This window comes from Aplidium turbinatum, chromosome 17 (genome assembly GCF_918807975.1).
Source record: "Aplidium turbinatum chromosome 17, kaAplTurb1.1, whole genome shotgun sequence".
Lineage (NCBI taxonomy): Eukaryota > Metazoa > Chordata > Ascidiacea > Aplousobranchia > Polyclinidae > Aplidium > Aplidium turbinatum.
Window position 1 is genome coordinate 6,097,628 of NC_137488.1, and position 12,427 is coordinate 6,110,054.

The 12,427-nt window shown below is 38.2% G+C and overlaps 2 protein-coding genes across 2 annotated transcripts in view; one reads left to right on the forward strand and one right to left on the reverse strand.

Annotated features, from left to right (window-relative positions):
• Window positions 1–2,686: 2,686 nt before the first annotated feature.
• On the forward strand, window positions 2,687–7,844 carry LOC145786907 (uncharacterized). The gene is made up of 3 exons (XM_082598647.1): window positions 2,687–3,448; window positions 4,443–4,538; window positions 5,333–7,844. The coding sequence occupies exons 1-3, from the start codon at window positions 2,687–2,689 to the stop codon at window positions 6,587–6,589; spliced, it is 2,115 nt and encodes a 704-aa protein (XP_082454773.1). The 3' UTR covers window positions 6,590–7,844.
• Window positions 7,845–11,508: 3,664 nt separating this feature from the next.
• LOC145786910 (neogenin-like) overlaps window positions 11,509–12,427 on the reverse strand; it is a 32,373-nt gene continuing 31,454 nt past the window's right edge. The window contains exons 26-27 of the mRNA XM_082598650.1: window positions 12,152–12,222; window positions 11,509–11,647 (exon numbers count right to left, since the gene is read on the reverse strand). Coding sequence (XP_082454776.1) covers window positions 11,540–11,647; window positions 12,152–12,222 — 179 coding nt within the window. The 3' untranslated portion in view covers window positions 11,509–11,539. The remainder of the gene's footprint in view (window positions 11,648–12,151; window positions 12,223–12,427) is intronic.

Consider the following 12,427-nt stretch of genomic DNA (forward strand, 5'->3'; position numbering starts at 1 on the left):
ACTACGTTTTGATCACCGTCTAAGTGAGCAAGTTATGAATATAGCGGAGTTGATAAACCTTTGTAAACGAAAGCTTATTAACTACAAACACAAAATAGTCATTAAGATACTGTAATTCGGTTTGCCGCATTTTGACAACGGCAACGCTGTTTTTAATGTTTTATAACAAAGGAACTTCTCTTCATGATAATTAAGTTAGTGTTGAAAAATAGAGTCATCTAACCTAAGGGTCTATCGTCTAACAGTAAAGAGTAGTTTTGAGAGGTTGTTGTGGTCACTTGACACTCCATGCCCGACACTAACTTGCAGAAATGGATAATTTAATTTTGAATGCCTTTTTAAAAATAAATTAGCCACTTGCCTTGTGCTGTATAGTGCCTTTGCAAGTTGTTTGATTCAAGTGAAGCTGTGGAGCCGTATTAAAAATTGAAGTTGCATGGAGCAGATGAAATACAAAATGGCTATTCTACAGCGCTGGTTGCCATAGTTGAGATCAAAAAGCTTTGTTTCGTCACAGGTGTTGCCAGAGTTAGAATTGAGTGAGGGTTGCGGTTAGGATTCAAGTTAAAGTGAAGGATTACTCTTTGCTCAGGACTTCAAAATTTCGCAAATTACAAATTACAGAACTAATCTGGCAACACTATCCCTGACAGCGAAATCCGTCATTTTCACATTGATTTAACGTCTGCAGATGTTAAATCAATGTAAAAATGACGAATTTTGTTGAGGGTAGTTCCGCAAATCTAACCATGTCTATGAAAATAAGGTTTAATAATATATTTATAGATCTAACAAGTTAACTAGGGCATATTATTTCCCTTACACAGTTAAACTTCTATGCCTATGGGATTGGGATAGCGAGGAGCAATGAACGACAGCAATCAAAAAACGACGCACGCGTGATTTTTCGGCAGAGCTTGATCAGAGTCTCAGTCGAAGACAGGCTACGGACAAACTACTAATGAGCAATCGGAAACATGGAATTCACCTTGATTGTGTGGAAAGTGTTGCATAATGGTTTTATTTAGTTGCCAGATGACATCACGCTATTATCCTACGCAAACATCGAAAGCAGTGCAGCTTTCTCGACCACTCAAAGCGCTTTCAAACGGACATGCCGGATGATATCAATTCAGAGTCGTAAGACCTAGAAAAAACAATATATTTTCTTCGCTCATTTAAGCTGTTTTTAATACGACTAAAAACCAGCAGTGACGTTGGGTATGGCTGCAGTTGCATCACTTTTCGAGCAGGGTAGAAAAAGCGCGAGGCAAAAGCGTTGATTGCTGATTTGCAACAGAGCTTTTGCTAAGTGGTAAAAACGGTGCTATGTGCTAAATAACCAGATAAATACACTGACTCATGTCGGTTAAACGTAATTTGTTGTTGCATTGACGTAAATTGGTGAAAGATATTTCTTGAACTGTATTTAGGTCACACCAGGTTATTTGTTGAGCTTTCGTTTAGATCAGTAAAGCATTTCCAAGAACAGGCAAACTAGCAGCAAAGCTACACTAAAAATAGAGTTGTTTTTACTTGATACGTCAAAATTATTTCGTTAAGTCTAAAACAATCAGCATTCCAGTTTAGATATCGGATATATGGTGTCATGTTGCGCTGTCTTATAACCTGTTCCGTTGGAATAAAAACAATAAAATGTAGCCTATATACTTATTAGCTAGTCAGCGCGTGTGTGAATAAGGTTGAAAACTGCATTGTCGAATGCCACCGAGTTGTAATTCTATCTGTAAGTTACACACCTCCTTTTAGAAGACAATTATAACATTGTTAGCTAAGGTAGCCTAAGTTGTCGAATTATCTATTGTCTTTGCCGCTTGTCGGCCGTAACACTCGCTATTGTATTAATTCTTAAAAATAGATAGCTAAGCTCAGTTGGTGCGGAATAGAATTGATACAGCAGTTAGAAAATATCGAGTAACTGGCAGATGACTTTACTGGCTGAATCTTTAGAAGAGCGTGCAAAAGTTAAAGATTTGCAGATTGGTATACAACATGCATTGATTGTAATAATCTCTTCTTTATAATTGCAACTGCGGCAGTTCGGGATATATTTCTCAAGTGATTGTAGAAATGCTAAAAGTATCTTTCTTGCAATTTTTGTGCTGGACAGTGATTGATTTGGTTAAAAATTGTACAGTTGAAAAAGAAGTTTTCTTGATTATGAGCAGTAATTACTTACATTGCCCACGGTCGAGGCTGTGAGACAAGAGTAAGATAATATAGCAAAGTATAAAGTCTATTTCACAATTTCTTGCAACTTTTTCAGCTAATATGCTATTGGTTTTAAAAAATAGCATTTCATTTGTTTACTGATTCCTAGCAGAATTCGACGTGTTGATGCAGTGTTGTTAAACATTTCGAAACTGACGGGAATAAAGGTCGTCTAACTTAATAGCTACGGTAAATCCAGTTAACGATTAATTTTCTTTTTTACGCACTTAAGCAATCATATGTGTGCCAGTTGTTCCTTTTTTAAGCAGCTTCAATCATTGCTTATGAAGTGTGAAAGTCAACTGTGCGATTATTAGCAAACTTAACTTCTTTGTCATGTGAGACGAATGATAGCCGATGTGAGAGGTAAATACAGTTAGCATGCAATATTTGTAACATGTTTTTATTTTTATAGCTTTATTGGTAATATTTAAAGCAAAAGCTTTATTTCATAATGGATATATTAGACTTGAGTGTTGGTGAAAAGCGTACCAGTAGAAGAAAAGCGCATGCACCTCAGAGAAGACAGGCCCAGGAACAAGATGCAAACGGAATGGCAGCTTCGGAACAGGAAGACACAGAGGACAAGACTTGTGAAAGCAGGCAGCGTACCATTTGCTTGGAGACTACGCCACGCACAAGGAGCAGACTTGCAGAACTTGCTGCCGAAGAGCAAAAGAATCTCTCTGATACCGAATATCAGGTTCCAATTCAGTCGTTTGCAAGTGGCCTTCACTATGTGGAACGCAATAATAACAGAGTGTTGTCGCCGTACTCTAACCAAAGTAATGAAGAAAGTACCCAAGACCCAGGTGAATCAAGAACTCCAAGTCCCAGTATCTTGATGTCCAGTAGTGCATCGAGCAGCGGAAAATCCATGGTTGAAGATAAGCAAAGCAACACCAATTTTGTTGCTAACATTAATAATAACAACAACAATAACTTTCGTGCAAACCGGAGCTCTGTGGCTACAGTGGAATTGTCGAGCAACTCTCAACCTATTTCCGATCTGGCGGCGTTTCAAGAGCGCTTCAACAACCTCTCTGCTTCTTTGCCTCAGTCTTTAATGGGGCCAGCAATAAAAAATTCAGCCCCAAATTATAATTCTTTTGATGTGCAACCAATAGACACACCTGGCATCCCGGAACGGACCAAAAAGCAAAACCGTTGGGCATTTAATGTGTGGAGAGAATGGGCGAGAAAACGAAATCTTTCCGTAAGTTGACGTTGTTTTATGCAAAAATCACTGCAAACCGTGATTACGCAATTAGCCTACTAAGTTTTAGTTAAAATTGGGTTTGTGTTACAATGTTACCAAAATTGCATGTGCTTAACTAAAAAAAACTTTTATTTCTATTGAAATAATGTAACTGCTTTTGTGTTTTAGCTCTTTTATTCGTTATGTTGTTTCAACGTCTCTCATCATCACGGTCATAGACCTCAGCTTGCAGTTAGGGGAACAAAAATGCTTTCTCGTTCAACAAATCAGTCATTTGTAGGCTACGTTGATTAATTACCTTTACAAGTATTTTTTTTCTTCGTGTAATGATATCCTACGTTAAATTTATGTTGCACATATTCTTTTTCACACACACTCTGTTAACCATATGTGTTTTTCTTAATTCAGCAAAATTGAAAATTGTTTAGATTTAATCGAAAATGTCAAATTTTATCATTTCCTCCTTCAGTTTTGGCTGAAATTGCCCACTCACCATGATCAAACTTTATTTTGATGGTTGTACCCATCATTATATAAACTTGATATTTAAGATACTGGGTTTCTTTGTGTAGAGGTTCTTGAAAGCAATGTAGAAAAAACAGATTAATATTTTGAATTTTACCACGTAATCAATATTTAAAGTTGATTTCATATGTTGCTGTGACTGCATTTGTGAATACATTAAATCCAAATCTCAGTTACCTTTAAAAGTATTATGATATTCTTCTACAAAAATACTGTTTGCACATTTTTTTTAAATGATGAATTTTGTAGACGCTTAGCACTTCAAAAAACAAAAAAACTTTTTACAATGTTTTTACTTATGTGGACTACATCAGGAAGTCGGCGGGGCCTGTAGGTTTTAAGCCGTCCGCGATTTTATGAGAGAGAAATACAGAAGAGACGTTGCCGATCATCGGCCAATTCGGCTTTCAATAGCCCTTTTGTGTCAGCTTAAGTTTAATCTTATTTAACTTTTTAAACTTTTCAGAGCGGAGTCGCCTCTGGAGCATTTGGTAAAGTACCGCTAGATGTTGGTAAAGCAACCGAGGAAGAGCTCGATTTTTGGCTTGCGAAATTTGTCAAGGTTTGTTCTGGTTGAAGAATACCTGACGATAGAACCCCACTTTTGCAATCCTATCAGTTTACGTAACTCATTGTTACCCAAAAAACAATATAACCCACGTTAGACACTGTGATACGCAAAAATTTTAAAAATCTGCAAAAAAGTTCTTCGGTCAAAACAGCAGGAAATTCGTTTTGTTGCCAATTTATAAAAAAACAAAATTGTTTTTTCTATACGAAATAAAGTAAAAAAACAAAAAAAATTACGTCAAAGCGTTTCAAAATGATGTGTATTATTATACTTTAGAAATACAGTAATTTTGTTTAAAAACTGGCCGACTCCGGCTTCAGTGTTGCCAGATTTTTTAATTTTTCTTTTTTGTACAATGTAATATCACTTTAAATTGAGATTGAAGTTGAAACGGCGACTTTCATAAAAACTAACTAGAGAAAACACTTCTATTTTCTGGTAACGTTGTAGTGTTCAATAGGGAGAACAAGAAATAATATTTTGAAAAAAAATTGCAGACAAAAGTTTTATTGTTTATCGTATTGTATCAAGCCGAAGTCAACCTTTTTTAACGAGTCCGACTCCGGGGTTTTGATATTATAGTGCATATTCTGTTATACCAATGTTTATAATTGTCACTCGATGATTTATCTAACAACTTTTTACGTATTTAAATATTTTACAAACTAGTTAATAAGATCATTCTTTGCTGCTGTTTTACCTTGTGTTAAAAACGATGTATCTTGAAAGTTTTAATCAAGTCACAAGTCTGTTATGCAAAAATCTAGTCAAAGCTTTGCGTTTAGGAAATCCGACGAAAAGATGGGAATCCATATCCGCCTCACACTCTCATGCAGATAGTGATGGGGATTCAACGTTACCTACGTCAGCAAGCGGGCCGCCCTTCTATATGCATCCTAGACCGGAGTAATCCGGTTTATGGTCGGTTCCGCTCCGTGCTTGACAGCCGAATAAAGGAGCTGACGAACGACGGTGTAACATCCACTCACAAATCTGGCAGGAGATCAAGTTTGCCAGCGAACAACAGCAGTTCGAGTTTGTCGAATTCTTTTTCTGGCTACCCTGATCAAACGGTGCTTTGGAACGCTGGTATTATTGGTAGTGACACCGCTTTGGGGTTGCTGAACGCTGTCTTTTTTCACAACACAGTCACGTTTGGTATTCGTAACATAGACGACCACTGGAATCTTAAAATGTCCCATTTCGTGCACGGCAACCGCGGCCAGCAATCACAATCTTACATTGAATTTGTACCGTCACGTGACCCACTTTATGTGAATCGAGGCATGACGAAAGATTGTCGAGTATACGCTGAACCTGGCAACGCTCGTTGCGTCGTCAAGCTCTTTCAAAAATACATGTCGCTTATTCCGCCAGATGGCGCCTTCTACCGACACCCCCAAGAACCAACTTTGGTGGACAGATCTATTCGGTTTTCAGACCAATGGGTCGGCAAGAACAGATTGCGCGCCATGATAAAACACGTGTTTGACAGCACGAGACTGGACGGCCGAGAAAGGCAGCAAAGCGTGGCTCCTGCTTCGACCGCACTGAATCAGAAACAACTTGTAAACCAGAGCGAAGCCACGACGCCAGCTATCACTGAATCTGGTGCCATGTTTCCAAACGTATACGACCGTCTCGCTCAAGTTCTTATGCAGTTTTCATACATGAGGTCATCGCCTCAATTAAATCAAGACCCCAGTTCATGTCCTCAGAACAACCTTTCACCCAACCCCGAAGTCCTCAAACCTTCATTTTCTACCAGCATCAAAGAAGAAAATAACCCCTTGAAAAGAAACTCTTCTCCGAACAGTTCCTCACAGGAAATCGGCGCTAAAAAGTCACGGACACTGTCCGAAGATTTTTCTCCAAAAAGTTTACGAGTTGATGAGGATGATGAAACTGATGACGTCAAGGTGACGTCATCGTGCGAGAAAGAAGTGGACCAGGACAAGCTTGAACTTGCAGTCCCACAAAGCATCGTGGCTGTCACTATCATCAAAGGAACAAGACGATATCAGCTTCAGCTAGACGACTGAGCTAAAAAGAAACACAGAAAGATGAATGGCTTGCCTTTTTGTGATCATGGTTCATAACAAAACATCAAAAACAAAAGTTGGGCTTGCAACAACGCGAAACTTGCCTGCAATAAGTTATTCAACTACCTGTTATTTTTTGTTTTTTCCTTTTTCAGTTTTTACTTTTGAAAAAATAATAATAAACACAGTTTGTTCTTGTAGATAGGTTGCTTACTACGCTAATATTTTTTTTAAAGCAAGCGTTTATTATCTTCAAGATTAGATACGAAGTAGGGCTACTTTGATGTGAAGTGAAACCACTGTTTGTTGGTAAGATGTGACCAATGCATGATATTCACTTTTCACAGCTTCTATGAAAAGCAAAACATTCAAACAAACATTTCTGCGCACCGAAGGTTTTTCAAGTTTTCAATTTTCATGAAACATTGTGAGATGATATTGAAGTTTCAAATGCGGCCTTCAAGCATTATGTGGCTTTTGATCCATGTGATAACTTGCATTTATCATATCGCTTGTAGCCATTCGTTGCTGACTGGGTAATCTTACCCAGACAGAAAAAAATCTGTCGTTTGCATTGATTCAACGACTGCAAATGCTGGTAAATGCAAAAATGACAGATTTTGCTGTCTGGGAAAGCTGTTGCAAAGTGTTTAGTTGAAATCTAAGTTGCCTTTGCGTTAATTTACGGTTGGTTTACGGATCTATGTGGTAATTTATTTCCTGAGCATCTTGTCAAACCACGAAACAGCCGAAGATGAGCAATTTGTTTTAGTTTATAAAGCAATATCACTCAGGATTAAAAAGGGGCCAATTTTTTTTCTTTTTATTTTATGCCAAAAACGAAGATTGGTTTACTTTCAATGTTAACTTCGCTATATTTAATGTTACACTTCAAACGGGATCTACTTGAATTATTAACATGCACGTACCAATACAAGTCAACAAACTCTTTGTGAACTTACTTTCTCTGTCTAATCTTTCGCGTTAAGACGCTTTTCTAATTTTACAAGCTTCCGTTTAATGTGCGATTGTTTTTCTACCCTGGTTGCCACACTTTTATTTCGTTTCGACATATTTATTTTGTTGATTACATGTACATATTTTAGTTTGCGGAACTTACGTCGTCAGACGTTAAATTTACCGACCTGAGCATATTTCGTCACCATCTTGGGTTGTTTCTATTGCTCACATCTTCATAGTGAAGTAGCACAGTGCTGAAGGTTGTTTTTTCACTTTCGTTCATAAACAGATTTTCTTGTTACTTTTGTGTTGTTTGGATGTGAGTTGCAACAGAGCATAGATTTTTCTGTCTTTTAATCACACAGGTCATTGGCCTAGAAATACCGTTCCAGGTAGTGGTTCATCGAAGGGTACCCTAACATTTAGCGACAATACAAGAACTGAAGATCTTAAGAATCGGAAGTATTGTCCGAACTGGCAGTTTGCCTTTAACTGGGATGCTCAAAACATATACGTGGTATGCAAGGATGTACGCAGAACGTTCTCAGTCTTAGATCCCAGAAAATGTATGATGTCAAACCGTTGTGAATCCAAACACCAGCGATACTAAACTACTTTATGAAAATGCAAAAGTGGCTAAAGTCAAATTTAGTTTACTTCACAAATGTAGATGCAAGCGACCTGTTTTAGCCTGATGCTGCGAGTTCGCTGTGGTAATAGCAAATTGCACCAGCTTTCGAAGCATAATTCCCTAGTCATGCGCTATGACGATTGGTGTTGTAGTCACTAGTCAGTGTGTCGTTGTTTCATGCGGCGCTTTTCTTTGGCTTGAAGCTACCCAAACTTAGTTGTTTAGTGTGGTCCAGTGGTTAGGACGCCAAGACGACATTCGGAGGGACACGGGTTCGAGACATGCAGCAGTATCTTTGCAAGGCAGTTTGAACAGGAAGATTGGTTTTCTTGCCTTCTCTTCCTTAATAACCGGGCATCAGCCCACGTTATGATAAAAATAATTATGACCATGACTCGGTGGCAAATTAATAAGCAAAAAACTACTGAAGAGATATGGGCTGCAGATTTGGCAATCCTTTAAAAAAAGCAGCTGAAATGATAAGTATTTTACCAAAAACGAATTAGGTACTATGACTGTGCGCGCAGGTACTGTCTAATGATTGATCATGCTCGCCACTGGATAGCGAAGGTACCCTTGGACGTTCTGAGACGGTAATGCAAACTCTGCAACGGATTGTTCGAGGAATAGAAATTCTTCCAAACTTCTTTATCTGAACAAGAAATCACGGAGACGAATTCGATACGGAAATTGCTGTTTATTCATCGCATGTGCAGCTCACAATAAGAACAAGGCAACATATTGACGTAGCTGTCACGTGTGCCACGTCACACCGATGACAGATGACGCAAAAAACTACAAGTAAACGTCATCAACATTCTGCAGCAAGTATCTTGCGAAAACAAAAAAACACAATCGGAACAACCATTCGGCGAAGTCCGCACCAAAAACAACAGTAAAATACAAGAGCACGATAAAACACGATCTCAACCACGTTGTTTAAACATCATCTACACGTAAAAGTAACGTAACTTAACTTTATTCAGAACCAACATAAAAATAGCATAAAACTTAACATCACACAAAAAATAACTACAGGTAGTTTCAAAGATCCCAGACAGAAAAATCCGTCAGTTTACATTGATTCAACGTAATGTAAACTTGTCATGTAAACGGATTTTGCTGTCTAAGAATTTGCTTCAAAATGATAATGCATGACACGGCTGCATTGTAAGACGTCCAAAGCGAACAACTTAATATGTCGCAGTCGTTACATTGTTATGGTACATTGAAGCAACGTAAAAACTGCCAACGTTTTAAAAATAAAAGAAATTTGCATATACGACTGATCATAAAAGGCTGAAAGATTTAATTATGAATTGGAAAGAGTTGTTGTTGTGAAAGTAGCAGTGTGGTTGTTTCGTTCAACTCAATGCACAAAGGTTTACTGTGGTTAAACCGACTAGCAGCTCAGCAAGGAGTTGAAGAAGCTGATTGTCACAAAATGTCTCAAAAACATTGTTATGTGTGGGGATTGTGGTATTGTCCGCTGCAGACAAGTACCTCACTACCCGACAAGGGCGGATCCGGCAAGTTGTCTAGGGGGGGAGAGGGGGTTTCAACAAAACACAATAAAGTTTAGATCAAATTAATCCGACCTCGCAACTTCACCAAGAATGAAGCTACTTTTCTGTGTTTTTAGCGGGAGATCGCCCCCTCCTGAATCCGCCACAGCTACCAGTGTAATTGCTTGTACAAGTATCCAGCCCTACAAAGATGTTCAATTTTTTCCAGTCCATTGAAGTACCGCAAATCGCATGATTCTTATGGTACTTTCTTTTTGTACCGATCATATTCATGGCAGTAGGATTTTACTTGCTGCCGCTGTAAAGCATTTTACAAATTCTCGATAATTTACCATTAAAAGATATGTGCTGCCTGTGATTATAACGACAAATTTATAAAGTAAATGTTTGAGCATTGGCTACACAGATCGCAGCTTGAATTGTGAAAAGCTGCACTTTATTTTATTTAAATAACCACGCAACGGGACCAAACTGAACTGTCGGTGAATAAATAGTGGATCCGCTTGCTGTGGGAGGAATACTTTGCACAACCGATCACAAATGGCCGCTCAGTTAGCACAAACGTTCTGTTTCACGCTATCTCGTCATACAGGAACTGAACGGGGTTCTTGATTATCGTTTGAAAGGAAATTTTTTAGTATAGGCTACGTTAGGTAACACCAGGTGAGTGACATGGATACAAAAGACCCCTTTTTTGTATTAAATGGTTGATATTATGAGACAAGGAAACAAAAAACAACCACACGATAGCAGTCAGAAAAAATACGTGTTCAAGCGTTATAAGCGGAGGTAGAAAGAGAAAACCCAGCTGGAAAACTTGGTCATTTTTACATTCTTTAGACGTTAAATCAATGTAAAATAGACCAATTTTTCTCGCTTGGAGTAGGTTGTTGTTTAGAAGCAGCCACGGAGGACTTACGCGCATTTGAAATCCCCAAACCGTAAAGCAAATATTCAACATTCAATATGATTGAATCTACTTTAATTAAACCGTACACAAAATACTTGTAACAAGGGTGTTTTACAAAGCCCGACTAACATTAACTTCGTAACAGCTGCTAAACTCTTAGCAAAATATTCTCAAAAGTCAACCCAATAGGAGTGAGAAAAATCATAGATACAGACTCTCATTTCTCAAATACAGCCGTAGCTTTCATGGTTACGATAATTCAGGTCTATAATGAAACACAATAGTCAGTCAGCCTTATTTCTCAAAAGCAAAATCTACGCTGATGCTTATAATATGAACGTATCAACCTTTTGGGCAACACCATATTATTCATATGTCAGTTGGACGTAATAGCTGACGTAAAATAGTGAATTCGCCTTCATTCGGCGTCGGGAAGAAGAAATAAGTAACAAAATTACAAAAAATCGCGAGCTGTTTTACCCTTCTTGGTGCCATTCGCATATCGGAAGAACAATAATTTAATTGATCAAACTAACGTGATGTGTCTGAATTGAAGAACAGATTATGATTCCATAAGAACACCGGTTAATGTAAATACTTGAATAAAACTTCGCTTAAATGAGGTGAAAATGATTGATTTTGACGCTTTTTCGACAGCTCTGCGTCAAGGTGGCACAAAATAACACGTAAACGCAAAAAAACAAATGGCCGGCTTGGCGCCAAAAGCGTGGGTCCAGCCAGCAAATCAAACGCTTTTTATCTTGGTTTGCTAACTGGAAGACTATTTTCCATCACCCGCGCTTGCCCAAAAGCACTGGACGATCTTCACTGAACCTGGGAGAGCAGCGGCTAAAAAATAACATCAATCTAACGACAGCGTCAGTAAAAACATCGTGATTTCAACCAAGAAAGCATGAAGAAGTCTATGTGTCCACGTCAGCAGCATGAATCTCATCTTGAGCTTTCATATCTCGCACAAACGCAACGACGTTCGCTAGATTATGGTTGTCGTCATCGCTCGCCACAGAAATCTGAAAAAAAGAAAAGAAATTTATTTGAAAATAAGAAAGGAGAAGCGATTATGAATTGCATGTACAAAAAACACTGGTACAAAAACTGTTTTCTTTAGGAGGCCACGCGTGTGTACAACTGTACATGATTAGTGTGAAAGGGCTGTGTCGAACCAGTGTCTAACTGTTTTCTAGATACGTAGATTGATACGAAATAGGAACATTTCTACATTTTTCTCCAAAAGTTTATGCCCATTTTCACTTTGGACAATTAACTAATCCAGAGTTATATGAATATCAATTTTAACGACAAAAATTTTAAAGACGACAGAAAAAAATTGTTAACCGTGAAGAGGAGAAGTTGTTTTACACTAAAAATAAATCACGAACTAAAGTTCAGTAGTTTCCTTCAATCTAACTTTCCAGACAGCAAATCCGCCATTTTTACATTGAATGAAAAAAATGACGGATTTTGTTGTCTGGCTTGAAGTGCAGGCAAACCTCGTGTCTACATGACATACTGACCGATTGGCTATCTCTAGCGCTATCTAGCGACTCGCTGGATGGGATCGATCGATGGCTTGATGGCTGGTTGTCTGGAAAGGTAGCAATTTGTTAGTTATTGAAGCGGTAGAACAAAAATACTAAATCTTTGTGATCGGGGAAACATGGAGCCGAGCCTACAGCACAGCTAATAAGCGGAGCAGCAAAAATAAAGGTAAATTAGGAATGATTTTAGTCGCCGTCACATAAATCCGTAAAAAGACTTCCACGACTTCATGCATCATGTTGGGGAGCTTG

Excerpts from the sequence above, each read along its gene's own strand:
- LOC145786907 (XM_082598647.1), top strand. The coding sequence starts at position 2,687 with ATGGATATATTAGACTTGAGTGTTGGTGAAAAGCGTACCAGTAGAAGA. Across the intron at positions 3,449-4,442 it reads CGAGAAAACGAAATCTTTCC|AGCGGAGTCGCCTCTGGAGC; the intron begins GTAAGTTGACGT and ends TAAACTTTTCAG. Across the intron at positions 4,539-5,332 it reads GGCTTGCGAAATTTGTCAAG|GAAATCCGACGAAAAGATGG; the intron begins GTTTGTTCTGGT and ends CTTTGCGTTTAG.